Consider the following 25,905-nt stretch of genomic DNA (forward strand, 5'->3'; position numbering starts at 1 on the left):
TCTGAGTGCCCTTCAAATAATTAGATTTGCAAAGCTCACCCTGTAGCATTCTATTAAAATTAACTAATTCACCTGCCTGCAGTTTAAATAACAAAGTGAAGAGCACAATTTGTATCAGGCACTGGACAGTGATGGCAGGAACATTCCCAAGGTACCTTCACAGGATTTGTTTAAGCTGCCTTCAAAGCCATGTAAAAAACCTGCAGCTTTAAGAACTTGCCCCAAAGAAATTAAAAGGGTAGCCCCCTTGCAGAATCTCACCTGTGACATCTCGTGGAAGAGGAGCATTGCCAACAACAATCTCTAGAAAAGTAAGGATTATTGAAATGATGATGACTGTGAGCAAGTTACTCATTTGTTATTGTCAGCAGCACAGATGAGGTGCCAGATGAAAGGTCCACAGGCTGTACCTGGCTCTGAAATCCTGTGTCAGACAACAAAGTGAACTCCACAGGCCTCCAACCTTTGCAAGGCCTGGCACAGCAGAGCTCTGGGAAAGGGCAGGCCAAGGGAAGGGAATGCTTTGGGGATGGGCAGCACTACTCAGCTGCCTGGGGGGGATTTTGCACACCCCAAAACAGGACTCTGGGAAAAGGCCTTACACCTTTGGTGTGACTTTGGAGAACCCTTTTCAACACAAAATGGGCACAAAATGTGGTGCAGGGAGTACTGGTGAAGTGAGATGACTTAGTCAGCCTCATCAAGATAAACACAGCAATCTGGAAATCTCTGGACAAATGAGCAACGTGGGATATCTTTTTTCAGTCATGTTGCTAGGAGACATCACCACAGTCAATCATAAAACCATCAACTGCTGCTACTCAGGAATTTTTTTAATAAATACTCCTGTACTGAAGAGTAATTCAGTGAAGCTAGAATTGCTTATGGGATCATGCCAATTTTGACAAAAACAAGCAACAAAACTTACACTGAAGATTTCTCAGGTTCCAGATGACATTTGTGATCCATAAAGTGTAATATCAAGTTTGATGTCATCAGCATAAAAAAAAAATCAAGAGAGCAGCTCAAACCCACACCCTATTATATCCCATAACAGAAATACACTGGTATGCTTTCCAACAATCCATAAGAAGTTAGTAAGTAAATTAAGTCTATGTTAAGTAGTTTAAATTCACTATACCCAGGGATCTGCATACAGTATAGAGAATTTCAAAGGATTTTGAAGCTTGAGAAAGATAAAGACTGCAAGCTTAGTCTAATATTCAGAGCAGCCTGCAATGGAGGCAGCTCAAGTTCAAATCCTTGCTCCAGGGCTGTGGGTGAAGGTCAGGGTGAGAGCCAGCCTTCCTCAGGGGCTGGGGATTTGCTGACAGCTTGGCACTGGGATCAGGATTTTGTGAACAATTTTCAGGAAGTCAATGCTGGGTTATGCAGAACAGTAAATGCTGAAATCTGAAAGGAATGTGCAGAGCAGAAACCCCCTTTTTTAAACATTCCTGCCAATGGAGGAGATGGTAGTGTTTTCATGGAGCCAAGCTGCCTGTGTGGAAAGGCTGGAAGGTAACGAGGGTGGAAGCACAATTAGGCAAGAAAAGGGAAACCAAGCCACAAGTAACAGTTCATAAGGCTGAAAATAATGATTGAAGAGAAAATAACATGAGAAATTATTTTCAAAGCTACATTTCTTCTACAGAAACTACACAATAAAAATATCAACTGTTATGCACTTTCCTAAAGAAGCATGTGAAAGATTTTATTGGGAGCAGAAAAAGGAGGTATCATAATTCACACTTTTATTAAACAAAATGCAAAAACCAGCAAGCTAAGAGGAAAAAAACCCAACTCACCCAGAAAAATGAAAATGAAACATATAGCTTTTCATGATTACATGTATATTTCACCTTCCCCATGTGTAAGGAAAAACCTATGGTTAGAATACAACCATGAACAGAAAAGCAGACACATCAAAAGCAAAAGGAAAGGAATAAAAATAGTAATTCTTATAGTAAATAAACTACTTGTGCTAAGAGTTTAGGGGTACCAGCTGGGGAAAATGTTTGAGCTGGTCCCATCGCCCTTGCTTTCTTTGACAGGACCATTTTACACAGAAAGCTCTGGCAGGAAATGGTGCCTGCAGTGGTTTTAATCTTGGGAACAACCCACATGGGGTGGCTGCATTCAGACTGGTAGGGAAAAGGCCACAGGTGATAGAAGAGGCTGTGCCTCACTGTGTGTCACAGCAGGGTGACACCTGCCTCTGGTCCCTCCTCCCCTCAGCTCCTTGTCCAGCACTGAAATGCTGCCTGGTCTGGCTGGGAGCAGAGCAGCAAGGTCAGGGGGAAAGCAGGGAAGCCTGGGTCCCAGAGCCACCTATGTACAGATGTGTGTCACCAAACAAAGAACTCAGAGTCCCTGGGCACAGCCAAGAGCGGCTGCTGGGCCACTGCCAGCGGCAAGAGCTGAGTGAGAAAATAAAGAAAAATCAAACTGGGAGCCTCTGACCCATGGAATTGATCCAGCGTCTGTTGTGTGGGAAAACACATCCCACACCACAGGAAAGGCCAGGGAGACAATCTGGTACAGATTAGTCCTTATGCAGAGATTTCATTGCTAGCAGTAACAAAATGAATTTTTTAAATACTTGTTTCCTTCTTGCTTTAAGCTCCTCAGCTAACTCTATGAGCCACACAGTTATGTACAATGCTTCCAAGTGGAGAAGGAAACAGCAGAGCACACTGAAAATTGTAATTTTGATTCTTAGGCTTTGTTTCTAAAGGGGAAAACAGCACAGCAGTCAGTGTGTCTTTACTGCAGGATACACACAGAGAGGACAGACAAAGAGGACACAGATGTGATACTACAGCAAACATTTGCACAGACCTAAATGGTAAGCAAGTCCTGTATAATATATGTGCTGGACATATCTGTATCTATCTACAGATAGACAGATATGGTCAAGGTAGCCTAAGCAAGACCTTTCCTGCACTGACTTGTTACTTAGCACTCAATAACTCACTGCCAAATGAAAAATACAATTACTGAGATACCCCTGCAGAAGAAAAGCGTACTTCAACTTTCTGGCAAAATTCAAAGTTCAATTACCCTGTAGCAAATCAATCAAATGTGCATGCAGCAAGCAATGAAAAAATACAGAAGTCACCTCAGTGCTTTCAGCTGAACATGGTTTTCCTTCTTTTTAAAAATCAGCAAGTGGCACTAGGAGACATTTACAAAGCTCACATTATGCAGAAAATAAAAAGAAATCTCTCAGAGTGATTTAGAGCAGCAGAGCACAGTGCTCTGGGCATGAGAAACAATAAATAATGAGCATGCATCACTGGTAACCTGCACAATGATCTGATTTTTATAGACACCAGCACCGTATCCCCCCCATTCCCAGAGCTGGAAGGCAGGCCTGCAGGGCCTGGGCCATGGGCACACTCAGCCTGTGCTGATGGATGTGCGGCGGGACACAAATGTGTGTGTGCACAGCAGCCCCACCTAAACCAGGGCAGCAGCCTGGCTGGATGCTGCTGGCCTGGGCTGCACAAATGAAAGCTTCCCAAGGGGAGCATTGGGCCACACTGTGCACTGAGAGCTTGGGGAGTCACTGCCCTTTGCTGCTTCAGGAACCTTTCTTTGCCCTTTTGTTAAGAGCAGCACAAAACTGCACTTGAGTTCACAGCTCTGACACAAACCTCGCCCTGGGCTTCTCCAGCCTCTCCCACAGACCCTGCCCTGCTGGACAATCCCAGGGACACTTTATCCTGATTACCAGAGTGGATAGGGATGACACTCACTTTGTGTTGCCTTGTCATTGTCATATTTTCTGGAAAAATCCCTTTACCAGGATTTCTTCTCCTGGGAAGCTGAGAAGACTCAGAGAAAAAGGAAAACAATATTATCTTATTTGCTTCTCCTGTGTTTTGCTGCTTTGGAATGTGGTTGGAGATTGTTTATCCAATATGTGAATTGTTTTGACTTAATGACCAATCCCAGTCCAGCTGTGTTGGGACTCTGGAGAGAGTCATGGATTTTTCATTAGTATCTTGTTAAGGCTTTTGTAAGTATCCTTTTTCTATTCTTTAGTATGGTTTTAGTGTAGTATTCTTTAATATAATATAGTAACATAAAATAATAAATTAGCCTTCTAAGAACATGGAGTCAGATTCATCATTTGCTTCCTGCCATGGGGGACCCCAAAAATACCACACTGCCTGAAACAGAGACCTTCAGTTTCCAGCAGGGATCATCACACAAGGCTGGGTTTGGTTTTGCTCTCTGTTAATTCCTAGAGCTGACATGACAAGTTGTAACCACTTTCAAGTGGCTGAAGGGAACTTTGAAACTCCAACATTTTTTGCTAGTTTCCTTTCCCTCAGCCTGTGACTTATTTAGCTGTGGCTACAACAAATCACAGAATACTCTGAGTTGGAAGGGACCAAGAAGGATCATCAAGTCCAACTCTTAAGTGAACAGCTCATACAGCGATTGAACCAAACCTTGGTGTTATTAACACCAGACTCTAAGCAAATGAGCTCATCTCAGTGTTAAACGCTTTTTCTAAAAAATAAATGGAAATAATACAAATTCATAACTCTGATAATAATTGAGCCTGAATTTTAAAACAATAGAATTGCCTACTCACATACAAAATTAAAACTGTATTTTATATAATCAAAAAAATTAATTCATTAAACTGATTAAGTCCATAGAACAATGGAAATTAAAAGACCACTTAAATATACAAAGTTAATACTCACTGTAGTTGTGTAAAATTGATATTTTGAAACATTAGAGGCATCTTAAAAATTTTTATTTAGCATATTGAAAAACAAATGTTACAAAAAATTTTCTATAAACATAGGCAAAAATGCTTAAATAGGATAATTTAATGTAAACCAAACCCCTTTAAAATATACAATACTGTAATCAGAGGTTATTTACATCCAGTGAAGAGAGAACAACCTTCACTTATGTTAATATCATCTAAGCAAATCATTAATTTCCATAATTTCTTAAAACAGTGCCACCTTTAAGTTAGTTTAGTAGGTAAATCATTTCAGTCCCAATACAAGGTGAAATTCAATGTTACATTCAGAAGTGGGAAAGGCAGTATCCTGACTATTCATGTCATCAGTCAAGACAGCACTGCATTCAGAGCTGCAAAACCTTAGAGAGGTACAACTATAAATTTATATTTATTGCATGGCAATGCAATTACAGGATAGGTAAAACAAAAAGAAAAAAAAAGGTGTAAAAAACCTCAGTACAAATAAAATTTTATTTTTCAATCAGGTTAGAAAAGCCAACCACAAAACTAAGCTATTTTCCCACATTTCACAAAACAGAACAAACAATTTGTGAGTTGATGCTATTCCAACATGGAGAAAATTGTTCATGTTTTAGAGGAAATGCATTTGCACAACTGTCCCACACAGGTTTTGTTTAAGTATTAAATTTATTCACCAAGACATAAATTTATAGCCCACAATGGCTTTCAGACTCACGTACTCATGGAAAAGGCATTGTCCAATTAATTCAACTCATAGATCACTAAATTTTTGGTTGTGACTTTTTTTGGAATGGCAAGCATCAATTTTGGATTGCACATAAAAGTATCTACAGGACACAGTAACAGGATAAAGTAACATACTCAACTTAGGAACCACAAACAAACCCTTCAAAAGTGGCAGTGGAATACAGAGTAAAGAAAACACAGAAAGAAGGGAAAATCCAGCTCATCTCTAAACTACTAGAGCAGACTGCCCATGTTCAGGGATGACAGCTGCTAAACAACCTAATGCAACATGGGTGATCTCCATGCATTTCCTACAGGGAAGTCCTATATCCTGACAAGGAAGTTACTGCTAAAACTCCTATCTGTGCTGGCAGGCACAGGAGGTGCCAATATGGCACAGACACTGAAGTACCAGCTCTTCCTGAGGTGGTTCCTGCATGCTGGGATGAGGCACTTTGTTCTGCTGAATCTGCCTAAAGCAGTTCATTTATTAACTCTTGCTCGGTTTGAAAGGAGCTTTAACTTCCACAAGTGGCAATTCAGGATTCACAAGAGCTAAAACCACTTCAAAAGAAAAGGTCTGACAGTCCACAAACAAAACCCAGGCAATTTTTACTACAAGTGTCCAAAATATACTGTATTATCTACTCATCTTAATATATGTATTATATATAATGAATATAAATACAAATGATAGTTTTGACAATGGAGTCAGGAGTTTGGCCAGGAGTTCATCTCTAATAAAACTTGCCTTAGCAGATGAAGATCCCCAGCAGGCAACAAAGGCAACCTACTCTCTGCCAAAAATGAGAACTCCTGACTGCACTTGTCAATAGGTTAGATCATATTCTTATGAACATTTACACATCCATCTATAACCATCCACTTCCTTCCAGTCTCTTCACAAAAATCCTTTGGGAACAGTTGGGCCAAGCCCCCCTGAGAGGGGCATTAAGAGTAATTTCAAACAGATGGCACTGGCATTTCATCTGGGGTGTTTGAAACAAGACAGTTTGGGTTTCTGCTGTGAGAAAGCCAACATAACATAATTTAGGGCTCAACACATTTGAATTGGTGTTAATTGATTAGTAGAACACAGAACAGTACTAAGCTAATGCCATGCTACTTGGTGTAGGAAGAAAGAAAACTAGAACTTACTACTAAGAAATTAAACTGAGCAATTAACTTTTAAATCGACCTGTAAAGAAGAGGTAAAAGAAGAATCACCACACTACAATTTGTACCACCTAAACCAAGTGGATGAAATTCTGTACAAGCCTGTATGTAACTTGCATCCATTTCTTCAGCCTCAAAAAGTCACTCCACACTAATGCTTGGGGTTATGCCTGCATGTTCTTAGAATTCCTTGATTGAATGGATAAGCAGTAAATTTATTAGTTGTTGAAAAAAGATATTTATACTCTCTGCAAAGAATTTACACAGGCACCAGTAAAAGGTGTACACAAGGTACATGTCAGTAGGCAAGGGAGTATCAGAACTTGAGGAAAGGTTTATAGCTGGCAAAACCTTGAGGAAGGTTTTCATATTTGGGGAAATGAGGAAGTCACAGACACTGAACTTCTTTCCTTTTTCTCCTTTTACAAAGGAAAGTAATGCCTTTGGGTGTATGTGCTCATAGATTACATACTGGTCCCAGTGAAAATCACAGTAGGAAGTCCATGATCAGGATTTTATCCACTCTTGAGTACTTCACTATTACTGCTGCATGAACTTTCAAGTTCTGAAGTTAACATATGCACACTTCTCACCTCTAGAATACAAAAGTAAAACCAGATAGGAAAACAGGAACAGCAGAACACAGACAAAAACTTACACCATTAAATTCACCAATTAGTGTCTTGAATTGTCAGCTTCTAAGCTGACAAAATTCTAAGAATTTTGAGCTGTAATAGCAAAAGCTTTAGAACACACCTCTTCTGCTAGGACTCTGGAATTATTGCTCTTACACCAGCATTCCCTACATGAGATGCTGGTTTGAAGACAAAGGCTCCCAGCCTCCTGAAGGCCAGGAGAGGGTCCAGCATGTAACAAAAACCGAGGTGAGAAAAAGGAACAAACCAGACAAGAGGCAATACTGCAAAATCAGTCCCCTCTAGTGTAAATAACTATTAAAAGGTTGCTTAAGGATTCCCTATTCCAGGGAATTCTGACAGTCTGCAGTAATAAAGGAAAGGGAGATCCCACAAATTTTGTGGGGAATGTGGACAGTGTTTGGAATAAAACAAGTGACATCCTTCAAAACAGAGGTACTTTTGAGAAGTATGACAGAGCACCACATCTGTATCTGCACTACACTCTCAATACAGATTCCTTATCTTTTAAGACATTCGATAGGGGGAAAAAAAATCCCAAACCCAAAGAACGAGTGAACCTAAAAAAGGTGAAATTCATCGTATACAAGTCCGTTAAATTACAGAAATGCATAATAAGCCAAGATAAAGTGCTACAAAATGATTAATGATTTTTAAAAGGTCCATGGCATTCTTCTTGTTTTACTTAGTACTGGTGACAATGGGGGTCAGTGCAATGGCACTGGCTGAACTGGAGTTCACAATGTCTTCGTACTGTGGGGGTGGATCTAAATGCTGCTCAGTTTCGATTCTTCTCACACTGATTTCCCCAGTGGCTTCCTCATAGGAAGGAGGAGGATCACAGTTTGAGAGCCTTGTGGATATTGAGTCTGACCGTGCATCCGAATAGCTCAGACCTCCAGGAGAGAGCCCAGTGACTTCGTACATTTCCTCCTGCGGGGAATGAACAATGCTGAGAGGCGGCGGGCGGGGCCCTCGGCCATCGGCGCCATCGCCCAGCGCTGCGGGGGCTCCCCTGTGCGCCGCGTACACCGACTGCCTGCGCATTTTCTTTTTGAACAGGCATCTCCAGATGACAAAAACCACAATGAGGATAACAAAAAGGCCAATGATTAATGGAAATGCAAGGTAAAATGAATACCAGCTATGTCCTGTGTTACTTTCTCCCTGGAGTCCGTTTTTGTAGACTTTCCAGAACTCTTTCTAGAAGAGCAAGACACAACATGTCAGAAACTATAACACAGTTAATAAAAAACAAGCAATGTAAGCAAGTTGTTTTAAAGAATGAGGACAAAAACAAAGGCATTTCAAATATTGATGATTAAAATAAGAACTGGCATGGATAAGCACACAGAAACTTTCAATTTTTCTTCTTATGTGATTAGTGATACAAAAGGGATTTGGTTTTGTAAACAGACTCCACCACTTTTAACATTCTTATATCTGCACTCCATGTTTACAAACATGCAGCAGAGACAGGACTAAGCAATAATACACTTAGAAAAGAAAAAACCAAACCACAAAACAAACTAGGAAAAACATATCTCAAAATTCCCTGCCTAACCAGCAGGCACATCAGCCATCTGGTGCATCAGAATCTGTCAGCACTACTCAAGACACAAGTTTAGGGTTTGTTTGTTTTAAAATTGAAATAATACACTAGTACAATTTGACACAAAAACACTAGCTGACAGTGACAGACCTTTCTGGCTAAGCACAACTATGCTGCACTGTCTTATCATAACTTAGACATGCTCCACCCTCTGGCTCATACAGAAATCACTGTCAGCTTAGTTTGAGTTGATCCAGATCCTCTGTTTACAGTTAAAAATAGCCCCATAACTGTGAGACTATTACACAGGTTATTATATTCTAGAAACCTTGACAACAGAGCTACAGATAAATGGAACATAAAGTGAAAATATGAACAAGCAAAAACAAAGATCAAGGGGTTCACCAATACTTGAAAGTCCTCTTTGCTATATTAATATAAGCAAATGGGAGCACAAATATTGTGTTACCACCACATTTCTTCTGCAGTGAATGCTGTGAAGAAACAGCACAAAAGAAAAGCATACCCTGCCTCAAAAGAGTAGCCATCCTCACCTGTAATGTCTCTCCTACTATGAAATACTTCCACTGAGTTTTATAATCATAATTTAGAACATTTTAGTACATTATAGTATAATTAAAAACCCAAACCTCAAAAACCTGTAATTAATGACACCCCCCAGTCCATGCCAGAATCTCTGAACTCTAGTTTTCTTTAAATATGCACAGACTTGACCCTCTCATCCTCCTGCCAGCATCACATTAATTTTAAATGACAGCACACATTTCATGCAACTATTTATAAAATAGTCACCAGGTAGAATTGAAATTGTAATTGCTCAGTTGCTAGTAAATGATGTATTTAGGTTGCAGACTGACTTTGTGCACAGACAAATCAGATTCATCATTTTTTTTAGCTCAGGCCTGATGCCACATGATGAGCATCAAACAGAAAATGCCACCCCAGAAGCAGCCTGAGTCCAGGAGCAGCACAATCCCTCTAGCATGGAGGTCAAGCTTTCCCTGTGCAAAGGCAGCACCAGGGCACCATGGGCTAAACACACACTATCAACACTTCTGGATCAGGATTTGCTCTGGTTAAGAGCAATGCCATGTACATGGAACAATTGATTCTCCTGTAAATTTTCCTTTCCAAAGATAAATTCAGTTGTTCTTATGTCTATGTGCGAATTCAAAAACCAAAACAATTTCAACTCCTACACCAATCCAGGATCAGGCATTTTCCCTAAATTTTAAGGCTTGACACCACAAGCAGATTGTCACAATGCCCCTCTGATGTGAACCCAGGTCCAAATCATCTAAGCTGTGTCAGGTGGCATTGGCCTCAAACAAAGCAAGAATGACTGGAAAGATGGACTCTAAATACTTCTCTAAAGAGCCCTCCTTGACATGTGTTCCCCAATGTGAACCCCAAACCAACAGTTCTGAGTTTAGAAAAATGTATTTTGGGGGGAACTAACTCTGAAAAATGCCATCAGCTGCACAACTGAAGGCTTCTGGGATCTCTGCATGATAAAACCTGGCAGAACCAAACACCTCACCCTCTCTCCACCAGACCACCAGGCAATTAAGAATACCTATTACTTTTGCATCTGGTAAGAATACAGATAACTATTTAGTCTTAGTGGACTAAATAATATATTGTTAACTGAAAAAAACAGAAAAGGATTAATTAGGATTATGAAATCCTGCTGTATGTACTGGGACCAAACTTCCCACATCACTGTTCTGTGGCCTCAATGGCAGCAAAGAAATAAAATTGTAAAATGTTTGCTTTTAAGACCAAAGATTTACTGAAAGTCATTATATATACAGTGCAAGGATATGTCATTTTAAAGACTCTTTGGAGGAGAAAGGTAGTTTTGATGAAAAAGAAGAAATTACATTTCTCCCCTAACAATCTATTATGTGTTGCAGACTGCAGAGGAAATGCACCTTCTCCACTAGAAGGGTATTAAATAGTGACTGGTCTTTGCATATTGTTTGCACATTACTTCTACTCAGCAAAGCAGCAGAAAACCTGTTCTGTTCTCCCAGAGTGGCAGGCACTTAGAGCAGAACACAGGGTGTGATGCTTGGGGATGTTTGACTTGCTGATGTGACCAGACAAATGCATAAAGAGCTAAAAGAGTGTAAACTGCCTTAAGGATTAAAGTAACTTAATGTCCTTTTTCATTTACATGCAAGGCAAAGAAAACTCAAGACAGTTTAGACATTCCCCACTCCCTGGTCAGAAATGACTTTAGGTCTAACACTATCTTACATAGACAGAGGAATACAGTTCTGCACACAAGTGAAAAACACTAAGAAAGAAACATTTACTTAGTCATTAAAAAAAAAATAAGTCTATGTTCTTTAATGGAGAAAGAAAAAAACAACCAACCAAAAAAACAACTCCATAAAACCCCAGAAGAAATAACCTTGTTAGCATACTAGATCCTGGGTTCCCAGGTTGCATTTTTGAGTCAGCTCTGAGAGAAGCACAAAGACTTTTAGCCCCAGACTGCCACAACTGACAGGAACTGCAGGAAATGCATCCTTCAGGTCTGAGCTGCACAGCTGCCAAGCTCTCCCTCTGCTCTGCCACCCACAGCTACACTGCAGAGTAAAGGGATGGCGCAGGAGGAGGACAAGACACCTGGTCAGAGTCAAATCCTGCCTCACAAAGCCACAGACAACTTAGGTAAGCTTACACAGTGTGAGGATTTGTACAAACTGCTGTCTGTAAAAGAACTAGTGCCTGAAAAAGACCAAGAGGGGGAAGACTGAAAATTTACAAAGTATCTGTAAAATTCATACAGAAAGTTAAAGAGTAATTTGTAAGCTGGAAAACTCCCAGCACAAACATCCCTCCCACAACTGTTGGTCTCTTTAACTAACAACAGAAAGGACTTTCTGCTTGACAAAATTACTAACTTGTGATTACTGAAAAGGGCACTTCAGTAATCATTTATCCCTGAGTGCTGTACAACTGGGAATACCAGGTATAAAAGCCTTATAAGGCTGAAAAACTTAAGCAGGCCACAGAATCAGATAACTGCAATGGAAAATACTTAGAAATCATCTAACATGTATTCTGCCAAGAACTATTTTTCTGAATGTACCTTAGTGCTTTGGCAAATCCAGTTTGAAATAATGAAAAGGAATTCTCACAGGATCCCAAAGGCAGTTAGAGCAAAATTTTCCAGAATTCTGTTTCCCTTTCATTTGCAATACCTCTCAGAACAGAGTCAGTATCAGTTAGCTGGGTCTGAATGCTGAATCAAATAAGGGATCCACAAGGAAGTCAAGACTCACCACACTCTCTTGAGAATTTCAGGGGAGGCCTTTACTACAGCTGGCAGCATTGCCATCCTCAAATGATTCTTTGTCAATTGCCTGACTTGTTTTTAAGGTGGACTGATAGCAAGCCAGTCAGAGGACTGCTTGGTATTCACCAGGCAGAGGGAGAGAACAGAGCAGTGAGGGCAAGTGAGTGCACCTGCTACACTCTTCCCTTCTGGTCTGCCCCCAGTTTCAAGTAGCAGGAAAAGATTCACATCTTCTTGTATGAGAATTTATCCAGCATCCATAATTACACACAGAGCAACACTGGAAGTCTTACTTGATCATATAATTTTAGATCTGGTGTTGACAAGTTTTGAGCTGCTTACTAAGATTTTTAGCAGTAGTTTGCTTGAATAAAGCAACAAAGAGAACTTGGCAATTTTCTGCAATATTTAAAATTCACTGGAAATTTGCAACAGGAATGAAAATCTATGACTTCCAGCTTTTAAAATCTTCATGCAGTTTAATTTAAAAAAAAAAGAGTTAATGGAAATTAAATTAATATCAGTGCTACAATCACACTCAAGACACTTACCATAGTAACCTCTGAATAAATCTTTTAGCCTCCCAACAACCTCTGACACCTGACCAGTGACCACATGCAGCACTGCCTGCAGGCTATAAGCACCACAATAAACAGCTTTACAAGGTCACACCTAGGGCTCACCTTATCTCTTAACTTCTGACAGTAATCATTAGAGACTGCTGAAAGAGTTCAAACACAGGCAGGCTACCGTGCTGCTGCTGGGAGTTTCTCTCCCAGATTTCACATATTTGTACCCTAAGAACTTCCATTAGCCAAAGTTGATTCCTTTTAATTAATGGTTCCAGACTGATTTGACTTCCCTTCATTTACATCACTGTTCTCTGAGCCTGTGCAAGCTTTTAGGATCTGAGACATCCTGTGGCAAGGCAGTCCACAGCTCCATTAGCTGTGGTGAGGAGAGACTTCTATTTGCTTTGAACCTGCACCTTTCCAGCTTCCTTTGAGGCCCTCTTAGCTCTGATATCAGAAGGATGGCAAGTGACTGACCTCAGCTCAGCCTTCATCTCACAGACATCATCACATATCCCCTGATTCAATTAGTTTATGATCTATTGCTGTTACACAAGTCTTTCCGTATCTTTGATTAATTGTCACACTTCTCTGGTGCTTCCTCACCTGCTAATTCACTCTTAAAGAGACAGGGAGATGAGAGTTGTACACACTCAAGATGTGGGTAAACTCTTTATTTTGATCCCTGTTCCTTTATTTCAGATTCTTAGAACTCAGGGTTCTTTGTTTTGGCTTTGTTTAACTGCTCAGCATTAAACTGAAGTCTTCATAGATTGAAATCCAGATCTCATTCCCAAATTCTTTTCAGAGACAACCATCTATTAAAATGAATGTCCCCAATTCCTACACACGTATTACATTTGTCAACAAATAATTTCATATCCTGTTTTACCCACAAAGTCCTGAAAATTCTTCCCTGTTGGCTCTAGCCTAACATAACAGTTTTATCTTTATAACTAACTTTATAGTTTCAAATAGTAATTTGGAATCTGTCAAAATCCCCAAGCCTGTCTTGAAAATACTGAATGACATGTATGCACACTTGACATACACAATGCTAATTAAAAACTCATGCACCAAAAATAACTTGAGGGAACTCCTTGATATTCTTTTAATATTACAAATCTGCATGTTGCAGAGCTGCCCAGAAGATTCCAGAAAAACAAAGAAGCAAGTGGACAAGATAAAAAATATAGAGATTAGACAAAAAGTTATCATGGGATAAATAAGCTACAGCCCCTATTTGAATTCCAGTCTATCTACACTATGAAAGCTTTGATCCTGTGTTTCTCTGCATACACTAGCTCATGTTCCCAGTGTACTGCAGCCATTCCCTTCCCCTGGGACACAGATGTTAGGTATTACTAAGTGGCTGTGTGGATGGATACTGCTGGGGGACAGTGCACTAAATAAGCCCAAGTACATGAGGCTGGTCAGGCACCACTGCACATTAGCAGAGCCTGACCCATTAGCAACTCCCCACAGCAGAATAGAGCAGCCAGGGAAAAAGGATACAGTAGTGGAAATGGATAAAGGATCAGGACCTTATTGAAAGCTCCTTCAACACTTGTGGCAGAAAATAAATGTAATTATTTCTATTTAATTACTTCCCAAATACCTCTGCAAGGGAAATTCTAGTTACCATATCATAAAATGTTCCTGAATGGGAGAGAGAAGCTGAGAGACAACATGTTTAGGTTATGTTTTCTGTAGTGACTGGAACAAAAAGCAGCAGTGATATTGTGTTAGAATTTTATACAAGTTGTCTCATTGTACACATTATTTTTAATTACACAATGAGCTATCATTAGGAACAGTCATGCAAAGTCAAGTTTGGGAGGTAAAAACACGTGTGTGCAGGCACTTCAGAGCTTCAGAAAGAAGCAGCTTTGAAGGGAAACCACACGTCCTACAACTTCATTTTAATATATCAGAAAATTCTCATGCCAGCCTTAGCAATCTCCTCAGCTATGTGTGAGATACACACCAACATAAAGATGCCAAGAACTTAAAATGTCCAGTATGCCTTAATACACTGTTATTTTTTGATGCAGAGCTCAGTCATTGAAGAGTGGAATGTGTCACCTCTGTAAATTTCAGAAGAAATCTGCAAGGTTCCCTGTGCCACTCTGGCCACTAAATCACTGGCCTTGCCAGTACAATTTCCCTGTGCAAAAACCAAATCTAATGAAATGTTGGAAAACACACAAGCACTCAGCACACCCATAAGTTTAGTGTAAGTACACCTCACCCATCTTTACATACATAGCAAAACATACCGTTTTTTCCTCATTTTCAAAAGCTTCTCTTGCTTCTTCATAGCTACAGATTTCTTCTCTGCATTCATGTTCTATGTCACCTTGCTTTATTTCTTCCAGAAACGTGTTGGCTCTTGGGTATCTTTTTAACACAGAGTTGGCTTTGTCCTCTGTTAAGAACACTGAATAAGAAGAGGAGAGTCAACAAAGGTCACTTCTAAAATAGACACCCAAAACCTTATGCCAGAATTACTCCAAGAAAACATGACTTTGAGAAAAAGTTTTTTCAAAGCCTTCCCCTTTATTTGATATGATATAAGGTCTTTCCTAGTTTTGCTCACTGTGGTAAGTAGTTGGGCCTACAATTTCAGCAGTTATTGCTAAAATGTCCTAAATGCAGAGACCTCAATTCAGCATCACAGCCATGTGTGGTGAAACAAGACTGAAGCTGGTGCCCAGGAAGAGTCCTTGGAAGAGACAGGCACATGCTCAGCTCAAGCTGACACTGAACAAACAAATCCTGCTTGTCAACATCCAAAATGATGTTTGCTACTGCCTGGGGGCATCACAGGCAGAATGCTCTGAAGGTTTTGATATAAATATTTATGACTATTACCCAGAGTCACAAACACCAGACAGCTGCATTTATCAATGTTTAAGTGAATAAGTTTTCTTAAGCAACTTTGAAGCAGACTTGCTCCCTTCACTCCAGAACTCTCAACCACTAAATGGGAGGTCTTCTGAGGGTGTGGGGGGAAGTAGCCTCTTTCTATTTTTTTGACTCATACAGAAAACCTCACCTTATTTGATGAATCAAATGAAAAGAAACCTAAAAGGCAACCCATGTTCTGACACAGGTATTCTTTATTTGCTTCCCTTAGTTTGCTGTCCAAGGAGGAAAGCTGGAAGTAATCTCTTTTCTTCTGATGTTCCAGCTTTCCATCCAACTCTCTGACCCAATGATTTTTACATATGCAGTTACTGGGAACACTTTGGAATCCATCAGCCTGAATTCCCCAGGAGGTAAATCTGCAGTGATGCAGGCATTCTGCAGGTATTTCAGGTCAGGAAGCAAGAAGATCAGGTCAGTGCTACACTGTTCCTGGGCTCTGAGTGCCAGCAAGAGGGGATAATGATTCGATGCACTGCCACACTAATGCATTTGTAGCACTTTCTTGGCTACACAATCATTTGTGCATTGCTTCATTTGCAGTTAGTCTGAAGGGTTCTTTTTTCCCTTAATCATCTGCTCTTAATCTTATAAAGGGTGGGCAGCAAGGAAACTGTGTTTTTGCTTTAGAAACATGTGGTGGTATTTGCCAGCACTGATTAGCATAATTAGGCATAACTAATCTCAACTTGTTTAATGTCTGTGGTATACTACTGTAATGGATCTCCATGGCCAGGCTACAGGGGTGGCTTCTGTGAGAAGCTGCTAGAAAATTACTCTGTGGAGAAGGAAGGGGAGGAGGTGCTCCAGGTGCCAGAGCTGAGATTCCCCTGGAGCCCGTGGTGCAGACCATGGTGGAGGGGGGTGACAGAGCAGCTCTGGGGGCACCTGGCATCCAGCCAGGGTCAGTCAGTCACAACTTGGTTACAAATCATTAGACAGTGACCTTCCTCTTGCAAAGGATTATATGAAGATGTGAAGATTGAATTCCAAAACAGCACTGATCCTATGCTTCCAGTTGAATACATTACATACATGCATATATCACACAAATTACCCTGCTCATGAGGATGCCAGAGCTTCAGTGCATCCAGCCCTGCAACTGCACCTACTGCAAATTTGGTTTTCTTCAGCACCATAGGTGAGCCCATGGACATCTCCTCTTGTGCAATTCATTGACTAAGTAACATAGAAACCAATATTCAGAAATCTCTTCAAAAAGCAAAGAATAAGAGATGGCTTTTTTCCACTTTCCACACAATTCCCCTCACTTCCCTCTAGGCCTGAATAATTTGGTTTCTCTCAGCCTCATGCCTCAGTGATCACCTCAAGGTGATGAGCTGAACAATTCATCCATATGAGGAATGCAGCACACAGCCATGCCTGGGGATGGACTGCAAGTGCTTTTCCTACTTCCCCCAACTCCTCATGGGCATTCCCGAAGGGAACAAGTGTCAGGCCAGACTCTCCTAAGAGAGTCCATGTGTAGAGGCACTGAAGAGTAGATAATGCACTATAAATTAAGTTTCCCTTCCTCCAGCAGATAAAACGTAGGGAATTTCATTTCATGTTGGAATCCATCCCCAAAAAGAGCAATGAGAGAAGTGATGACAGCTTTGTATCAGATGTAGAAGGAAAAGAAACACAGGAAAATGCAGGTAGCTGAAAATACCCTGATTTACAGATTCTGGCTCTCAGAAACAAGATACAAATAATTGTTTCTGCATGCACTTTCCAATTTCCAAAGAGAATAAAGGTTTAAAATCTGATGTATTAAGAAATATTGCATTTGATATATATTGATATGAGCTTTTGGGTAATACTTAAGTTTTCCAAAAGGAAATAACCATACATTTCTGAAATGCATTGATGAAGAACAGCAAAATGTTAATTCAGTTCAAGAATGGACAATACATGACTGTCTAAACCTTCAAAGTTTTTATTTAACAATTCATATTCAGAAGGTCTGTCTTCTTTCACAATACAGTACACACAATGTACATACTACAGAGACAAAAAAAAGCCTGCTGAGGAAAATAAACTGCATCCCATCTTAATTATGAATATATCTGATAAATAAAAATCTCTGGCTAGTCTAGACCTAGAATGCCTTTTGACCCTGCAAGGGTGGAAATAAAAATGAAGTAAATTACTTGTTTGTTTGGATGTGAAATTTTTAATGCTTTGCATAATCCTAGTGATTTCAAATCCTGTTGAGAAGTCAATACAAATGTATCAAGGAAATCAAAACCTGCAATACAGGTTTTGAAATACAGGGATTTAATGAGAATCAGGCACTGCCTGATGAATCTCATAAAAAAAGATAATGGAACTGTATTGCAGAACCCACTCTGACTTCTTAGTATTCCAGGACCATAATCATGTAGATACTCAGCTATAATAGGATAAGAGTGTGCAAAAAGCCCACTTGGGCTGGATGCCCACCTAGCAAAGCCACAGCATGGCTGAATTCACTGCAGTTGTTACTGTGGAGCTCAACACAATCAGGGAAGAGTTGCATGTGTAAGAATAAAGAAATGAAGGAAGATAAGTCACTTTTTCACTTTGTTAAGGAGATTAACTAGCAGATAAAAGAGAAGTCAAAATCATTATTTTGGCATTATATATATATAAGACACAAATCATCTAAAGTCTCTTTTACTTCCCCAATTTTTGTAGGATATAGATGAAGTTATACAAACTACCAAATTTAATGCATTTGAATACATAATTTCTTCAGACATGCTTGTGCACTGTATGAAACTGTAATAATGGGCTTTTACCAAGTTTTTATGTATCAAAAAGCTTCCAGAGACTTAGTTTCAGCTATTATTATTGAAGAGAACAATACAGTCAGATCAATTTATTACACACCCTCTGGAAAGCCTGCCTGCTATCCTAGTAGTGAATGAATACTCTACCAAGGTGAAATTCAATCAGAACTGGAGCCAGGCACAGACACAAGAGGATAAATATTTTGCAGCCTGCCAGCTGAAGCTGCCACAGGGAAAGGAAAAAGGCTTTAGGTCTGTAGTGACAGAGGGAACAGGGAGCAGCAGCATGGGAACCAAGCTTTCTGAGACACTGAAGCGCTGCCGAAGCAAAGCCCGGGGAAGCCTGGACACCCAAACCAGCTCCACTGACACCAGTGCTGAGCTTCCTTTACTGACTCCTTACCCATCTAAGCAGACTAAAATCACCACTAAACAGTAAAAACAAACATTTTAGCTCTAAATTTGAAGCTCCTGCTGCTATTACATCTTTCTGTAGGTCATCTTAACAAATCCATTTGGTTTGAATTTGTGCTTTTACTTACGAAGTTTAAAAAGTGACTTCTGCTCTGAGAATCAGGAGTTACAGAGACAAGCTTAAAACCAGTTAAAACTAAAGTACTCAAGGCTGAAAATTCAGCTCTGTGGTCTTCATTCTGCAGCCAGTTTTCAAAGGGCAACAATAAGGCTGTGATAATTTTTATGGTCTGCAAATAATATCTCTGTCAGAACAGTTGCATGACTCCAGCTCAGTGTGGGCAAAGTTCTGCATCATCTGTAACATCAAAGCCAGCTCAATGCCAGAGGGCACCTTTTGTGCAAAGAGACTGGGATTATGAGCAGAAGACAGTGTTGGGGTGTGTTACTGGCTACTTAACAGGAAATAATGGAGAATGCACACTCATCAGTAGGTTAAACTTACCACTATCCATGGTGATTGCTGTCAAGGCTGGGAACTTGCAAATATCAAGTCTGTAAACAGAAGAGCAAATATCCTGATGAGTTTTCAAATTACAATCAACTTGGACAAGTTTCTCTTGCTTCCCAAATACTGGTATGAATACATCAGTACTCGAAACTCCATGATGAAAATGAACCCCTCTTTTGAGTTGTACCAGTACTGCATTCAGGCTGATTTCAGTAGTATAGGAATACTATCCAAGGAAAAGATAACCTTTGAAATGGTGAATGCTTTAACAGTTTTCAAGGCTTTTCAAATTCAGAATATCAAAAATGTTAATATGAAATAAGAGGGCGTGTATCATTTCAAACAAAATGCAACCTGTTTTGCCTAACTGAACTTTAAAGGCATTACATTCTCCAGTGTAATTACTTATACCTTAACTAAGACTTAAAATTCACTCTGCAGAGATCATCAAGTCAACTCATTATCTTTAGTCTATAGATCAGATTTTTGAAATCAGAGTGAACATATGGAAATTCATTCAGAGTCAGGTACTGATTAAAACAGGATGCCTGCATAAAGTTCAAGGGCAGAACAAGATTGTGATTTGGCAAAGGAACTTGCACTACATGAGAGGATCCCAACCTGCCATACAAGAACTTACATGTACTTTGTACCTCATCTTGGAAAGGGAACAGACAGGAGATGCTCTCAGTTGAGAAAGTGCCTGAAGCTCATTGCACCCAGCAGGCAGAGAGCCAATAAGAACTGCATCTGGAGGAAGCAAGAGTAGTGCAGCTCCTTGGAGTCTTTTTTGGTATGGGAAAAGTCAGGGAAATAAAAGCTTTCAGCAAAGTAAGAGAAGGGTGCAACTGCCTAACCAAGTTAGTAGAACACCACGAGTTAAAGGGTTTTTTTATTAATAAATTACCTACTCCTAAGGGTTAGCACCAGCCTTCAGAGGCCAGGTTACACATCAACATATCACAGCACCCAGATGTTTCTCACTTTCCATAAATCCAAACCTTCAGAAGCAAACCTTTCTGTAAAAAAGGTTGGCCATGGCTGTTGTAATAAACAAAGAGGGAAAGCTGATGTTCCCAGCCTGGCCTGCCCAACACTGTAACTCCTCATGCAAGAGCAGACTGCAGCACTTGCATGCTGAGCTGAATGGTGCTCCATGAAGACATCCCAGCCTGCTAACAACACTGTAGGAGTGGCACTACAAGATAAGGGATGAAGGAGCAAACTAATTTGAAAACAAGTTAATCAAACCTCTGTAAAGGCAAATAAATGTGAATAAAGAGCAGACATTAAGGCACCCTGAAATCTCACCACCATAGTTTTTAGCTTGTAGTTACTAAGTATTGTAGGTTGACAGAAGCAGAGGGCTTAATTTTTTTTTTCAGAATGTATATAAAACCTCTTTTAATACCCAGAATTTTTCTCAGCAGACTACTCTATGCCAACACAAATGACCTTTGCTTTTTGCTTCTTGAATAAAAATAAAATTAGTGTCATTTAATGATTAGTCACATTGTCACAACCCAAATATCTGTGATGAAGAAATTGCTAAACTTATTAAAACAAACAGGTCATGAAAGATTTGGCTAGTGCTCTAACTATTTTCTTCACCTGTTACATTATTATTTTCTTTTGCCATTTATTACCCACCAGTTTCAGTCAGCTGGTTTAGCATCAGCCCCTCAGATAAACACACATCAACAGAAGAGGCAGCAGCCAGGAGTTCTCCCTTGCTCTGTCAAGTGTCAGAAATGCAGGGAATTAAACATACATTTCCTATGCTTCTCCTCTTGAATGGGGTCATTTTTTTTGCAATAAATTTCAGTTAGTCTTTAACGTTTCACCCTTTTAACAAAACTTGAGTGTGGATTTCTACAACATTCAAAAAAAACAACACCAAGACAGAACACAAGCATCCACATCCATGAGTCACAACCCCTCTGATGGCTCTGCCTACTTGGAACTGTGTTGGGAAAAAGGGGACTTTGTGCCTCCCCCCTGCTATGGGATGTTTTCCACCAGGAGCAGTGCAAGTCACTGCCTCTGCCCTGGCACCTAGCACAGGGTACTTGGCATATCATGTTCTCTGGGAATGAACACCAGAACACTGACTCACAGCTTGGGAAAATGGCAGAACACAGGGAGAAGAAAAAAGAAAACAGAGAAGGTAGAGTATCTTTTAATTTCTCCAATGAAAATTTTATTAGGGGCTAGTGGCAAAATAAAGAGTTGCTGAAGTGACTGCAGAACACAAATTATGTTTCACTTTACCTCCTCCATCACAGAAGGAAACAGTATGCCCTCCTCCAGGAAATATCAAATACAGCTTTTCAGTCAGTGGCTGTAGTGCAGAAACTCCCCTTCATCAATCCACATTAGATTTTTATGGCAGCTGCAAGCATTCAGAGCTCCCTGGAACTAATTCTGCCCATTCTCCAACAAACGTGTTTTCTCTCTCCTGAATTTCCTCTCAAATATCTTCATTTCCAAGCTCCCACAAATCACAACTTTACCCTCTATTAACAGTTTCTTCCCCTAAAGGGAAAGAGTTTAATTACACTTTAGTCCTCTACTCTGACACTCTTGGTTCAAACTAACTAAATAGTTCAAAGGTGGCTTGGAAGAAGGGATTGAACAAAGACAAGTACAAAACCCTTTTTTTACCATCATAAGCCAGCTAATAAAGCAGAAGAGGGCTGGTCACACCACAGGAGCATCCTGACTTACTAATGACTCATTTATTCCTCTGTCCAACTCCTTACTTAGCTTCCTGCTTTTAAGTCTTTACAAACCTTACTCAAACACCAAAATTTGTTGGTTCATGAATCCCTCTTCTATCCATCTTCTATAAGGTTATATATATCACCTTAGATATGTGACAACACAGTGGACAGCTGTACAGCCCTACACCCATGCTGAGTGTCCAATTCTGAGTTAATGGCAGCTGATCCAACCAACATGTGACCTTTCCTGACTGCCTGCTTGGAGAATGCTTAAAAAACAAACCAAAAAACAATGAACCACACACTTCTAGTAGGAATTATAATGACTCAGTGGGAAACACTGAACTCTAAAGCCTATGAGAGAGCCCAGGAGACACACCAACATCACCCCTGCTATTTACCAGCACTGCCCTGCTCACCACCAACACACTGCAGCCTCTTACCAAGGAGAAGCATCCTGCATGAAAGAGGAATTAATACTGAAATAACAAACCAAGCTATACATTTCTTTCCACAACTAACCTAAATATTCTTTTTCTCAATTCTGCAAGTACCCAAATCTTGCATACACTACTTATAAGCATAAAGCATAGAATATTTGTATACATAATTCCAAAGGTGGTAATCATATTCTAGCAGTGACAAGCTCTCAAACTGGGAAGGTAACTAATTTCAGCATTAAAAGCTGCTGTCTTAAGACAGTGTTTCTGCAGGATTTTGTTGCATTTATTAGGATAACCATCTTTGGCTGGCAGGAACACACCTCTCCTGAGTTCATTTCCTGACTTCAAGCTTAATGGCAGCTTGTGTGCAGCATGTACCATGAAAGGGCAGAGGATCTGGCTGAGGGCACACAAACTGCCTGCACTGTTCTCCCTCACTGTCATGTGCTCCCAGGATACAGAACATCCAGAACAAAGCCAGTCCTTAAGGGAAGGGAGGAGGAAGAGAAGGGAAAGTAAGGCTAATGTACAGCAGCTGCAGTATTTTCACCTCACCTAGTTTTTCACCTGCTGTGTTAAAAAGGACTTAAAATACTGCAAGGCCCCCTGCTCCTCTCCCAGCTGGGGAGGGATGTTCATGACAGCATCCAGGGAGGGAAGGGGGAAGTGGCTTTTTTTCCATTCTGCAACAAAACTCTGGCAAGTGGTACAGCTGTTAACTTTAGTTTTGTAATCTGTACAACTCGTGAAGTCCAAGAGCTACATAGTTTCTTAAAGTTATCAATATTTAGGTTCTTCTGGTGCTTTTTATGAAAGCAGGTCCATTCCAGGGACACTGTTAACTAAAAGATCAGTAGACATTCAGTCTAAAAATAAACACTCCTGTTCTAGCTCCTCAGTCCCAAACCAGCTGCAATGCAACACCTGAACACTCCTGGGGGAGGTTTGTTTAGAAGAAATATTAAAACATTATCAATCTGACTTCCTCTGTAGCTATTTAATTATCTAACAGCTATTTATACAGAATGTATCATGTGCCTACCTAAAAATCCCACTGGCACCACGTCTCTTCCATGCTTGGAAAGAGTACAATTTTATTTACAGTTATCTACTTCCAAAGAGCTTTCTCTCCAGGAAAAGCATACCAAAGAATTTACATTGATTCAGGCGCTGGAAAAATAAGATTGATTTTTCTCTGAACAGGAATTCCACAGGATATGGGAGAACCCTTATTTATTAAGTTCAGTTTGCTTGCAAAAGCAAGGTTTTCCAGGGAATTCGGTGGGAATAGAGAGGGAGGGAACACTTTGGAAGGTGAGGAAGCAAAAGATTTATCTCACCTCAGACTACATGGGACAAGAGTAAAACAGAGATCTGAAAAACCTTCTGCTTTGTATATGCTATTCGATCACAGCATTCTAAAACATCATCATTAATTTAAGCACTCAAAACCAGAGACCAGATCACTAAGAGGAACCTGTACTTAGCAGACTGCCACTGCACCCCAAAGCCAGTGAGACATCATTACTCACAGAAAGAGCATGCACAGGGCACACCACCACCCTGAGAGCAGAGAGAAGGAAGCTCCTCAGGCCTGCAGCTGGAGAGACTGAGTCTGAGCTCCTGCCTCATCTTCATTACCTCTTCTTCACTCAGTGCTTTTTGCTCTGTTTAAGCTGTGGCAATATTCTGGCTGGTTATTTTCTGGATAGTTCCAGAGGTTCAAAGGGGGAATTGCTGTAAGCTAAGCTATCTCTTCCTCCCTTCACTTTAAAAACCAAACAAGAACATTGTCCTGATACATCTTGGCAAGCAGGACATTTGGCAGGAGAAGTAACAAAACTCTTTACAGAGAGGGAGAATTTTGGTGGATTGCATTGTTTTAAAACTCCTGGGGACCATGTGGGGCAGTTCCTGGGAGGCATAACTAACTGAACACTTACATAACCATCTGTGTGGAAACCAGAATTCCACAATCCTCAAGAGACCATGCCTTTCCAAGCAGCCTGTAGAATAGAATTTCAGACACCTCACTCTTCTGTTAGCTACTGTCAGAAGACATTGCTTTAGGTTATCCAATCCCCTATGCCTTAGGAATTCAAATTTAGAGAATTTAACTTGATAATCCATTGAAATGCTGATATAACAACAACTAATTCCTCTCCTTTTCAAGTGACAATGATGAACAATTAAACAAAGCTTTCACAGTAGGATGTGTTTTTCTCCTGATTTTGTTTGGACACAAAACTGATGCTGTGTCACTTATCTATCCCACATTCTGTTTCTCTGCCAGTACCTTTTAACTAAATCTGCCACTGAGATTTCTTCCTGCTCCCACACATCTTCCATGAAAATCAATGACCAAGAAGAACAGAGAAAACCCATTAATGGTCTCAGTGAAGTGAAGATGGGTTTACCCATGGCAGCAGTTACCTCAGCAGTCACGGTGCCTTTGGCAGCTGAAAACCATTATCTGTTTTGCCAGCAGGAAGTTGGCAGTCAGGAAGCAAACACCGTGTCCAGGACCAGGCACAGCCCCACAGCCCTTTGCAAGGGGACAACTCAAGTAGGTTAAAGAGATGAGAACAGGGAAAGAGCACTACCAGCACGTGTGAGATGTCAGAATATTGTGATTTGGGGAAGCAGCTGGATAACAAGGATAAGCACTTTAGGGAATGGAGAGGAAGTCAGATTAATAGTGGGAAAGGTGAAAAGGTAACAGACAGGAACACAGCTTTACTCTGGATCTAGTGCTCCCTGCCCTAATTAGTGTTTGGGTGCCAGCTGACAAATCTAACTTGTCAACCACTTGGATATCATCTATTCCAACTCAGGCTTGAATAGCTGGACTCTTTATCTGAAGCAATTTCAGTGGCCATGAATAATAACCTCTAAGTGCATAATAATGACCTCTATCCTGACTACACTCCCATTAGCTAGGAATGCAGAGCACTAGGAGAGCACCTGAAGAGCTGAACAGCTGGTGCTGAGAACCCAACACTTACACAGGTCAAGAATTCTGCTTTGGGGTAGCTCTAATTTGCTTTCATGAGCTGAGCACTGTCTGGCAGTGGGACTGCAGCTCTTGGAGTTTATCTTCTGGTTTGCCTTCATTCAAAATTATCGCAGTCTGAGTGTTTTGAAATGTTTCTGCAGTGCAAACCAAAGCACAGTAAGTAGTGACAATTGGAAGAATCCTAATTTGAACCAAAATGCTACTGCAGATACACAGGCAACGTGCACTGTGTGACCACACTCACAGCAGTGAGTAGTGGAGGAGGGAACCTCTATAAAAATGATTTCTCAGTAAAGAGCCAAAGGTTGTTATGTGGTGACAGTGAAT

At 40.4% G+C, this 25,905-nt stretch overlaps 1 protein-coding gene across 3 annotated transcripts; it reads right to left on the reverse strand.

Annotated features, from left to right (window-relative positions):
- Nucleotides 1-4,760: 4,760 nt before the first annotated feature.
- On the reverse strand, nucleotides 4,761-24,160 carry PRRG1 (proline rich and Gla domain 1). 3 transcript variants are annotated; one of them, XM_036390488.1, is made up of 4 exons: nucleotides 24,095-24,160; nucleotides 19,391-19,440; nucleotides 15,049-15,209; nucleotides 4,761-8,517 (listed from the first exon to the last, which is right to left on the reverse strand). In XM_036390488.1, the coding sequence occupies exons 1-4, from the start codon at nucleotides 24,103-24,105 to the stop codon at nucleotides 7,996-7,998; spliced, it is 744 nt and encodes a 247-aa protein (XP_036246381.1). In that variant the 5' UTR covers nucleotides 24,106-24,160; the 3' UTR covers nucleotides 4,761-7,995. The 3 variants fall into 3 exon arrangements, with proteins under 3 accessions (XP_036246381.1, XP_036246389.1, XP_036246398.1); XM_036390496.1 differs by lacking the exon at nucleotides 24,095-24,160 and adding an exon at nucleotides 21,047-21,076; XM_036390505.1 differs by lacking the exon at nucleotides 24,095-24,160 and adding an exon at nucleotides 20,037-20,083.
- Nucleotides 24,161-25,905: the final 1,745 nt, after the last annotated feature.

Source organism: Molothrus ater, chromosome 2 (genome assembly GCF_012460135.2).
Source record: "Molothrus ater isolate BHLD 08-10-18 breed brown headed cowbird chromosome 2, BPBGC_Mater_1.1, whole genome shotgun sequence".
Taxonomy (NCBI): domain Eukaryota; kingdom Metazoa; phylum Chordata; class Aves; order Passeriformes; family Icteridae; genus Molothrus; species Molothrus ater.

What these genes read in the sequence shown, in the direction of transcription:
- PRRG1 (XM_036390488.1), bottom strand. An exon ending in AGCAATCACCATGGATAGTG is followed by an intron (nt 15,210 to 19,390) that starts GTAAGTTTAACC and finishes CTTCTTATTCAG; the next exon opens with TGTTCTTAACAGAGGACAAA. An exon ending in TTGAAAATGAGGAAAAAACG is followed by an intron (nt 8,518 to 15,048) that starts GTATGTTTTGCT and finishes TTGCTCTTCTAG; the next exon opens with AAAGAGTTCTGGAAAGTCTA.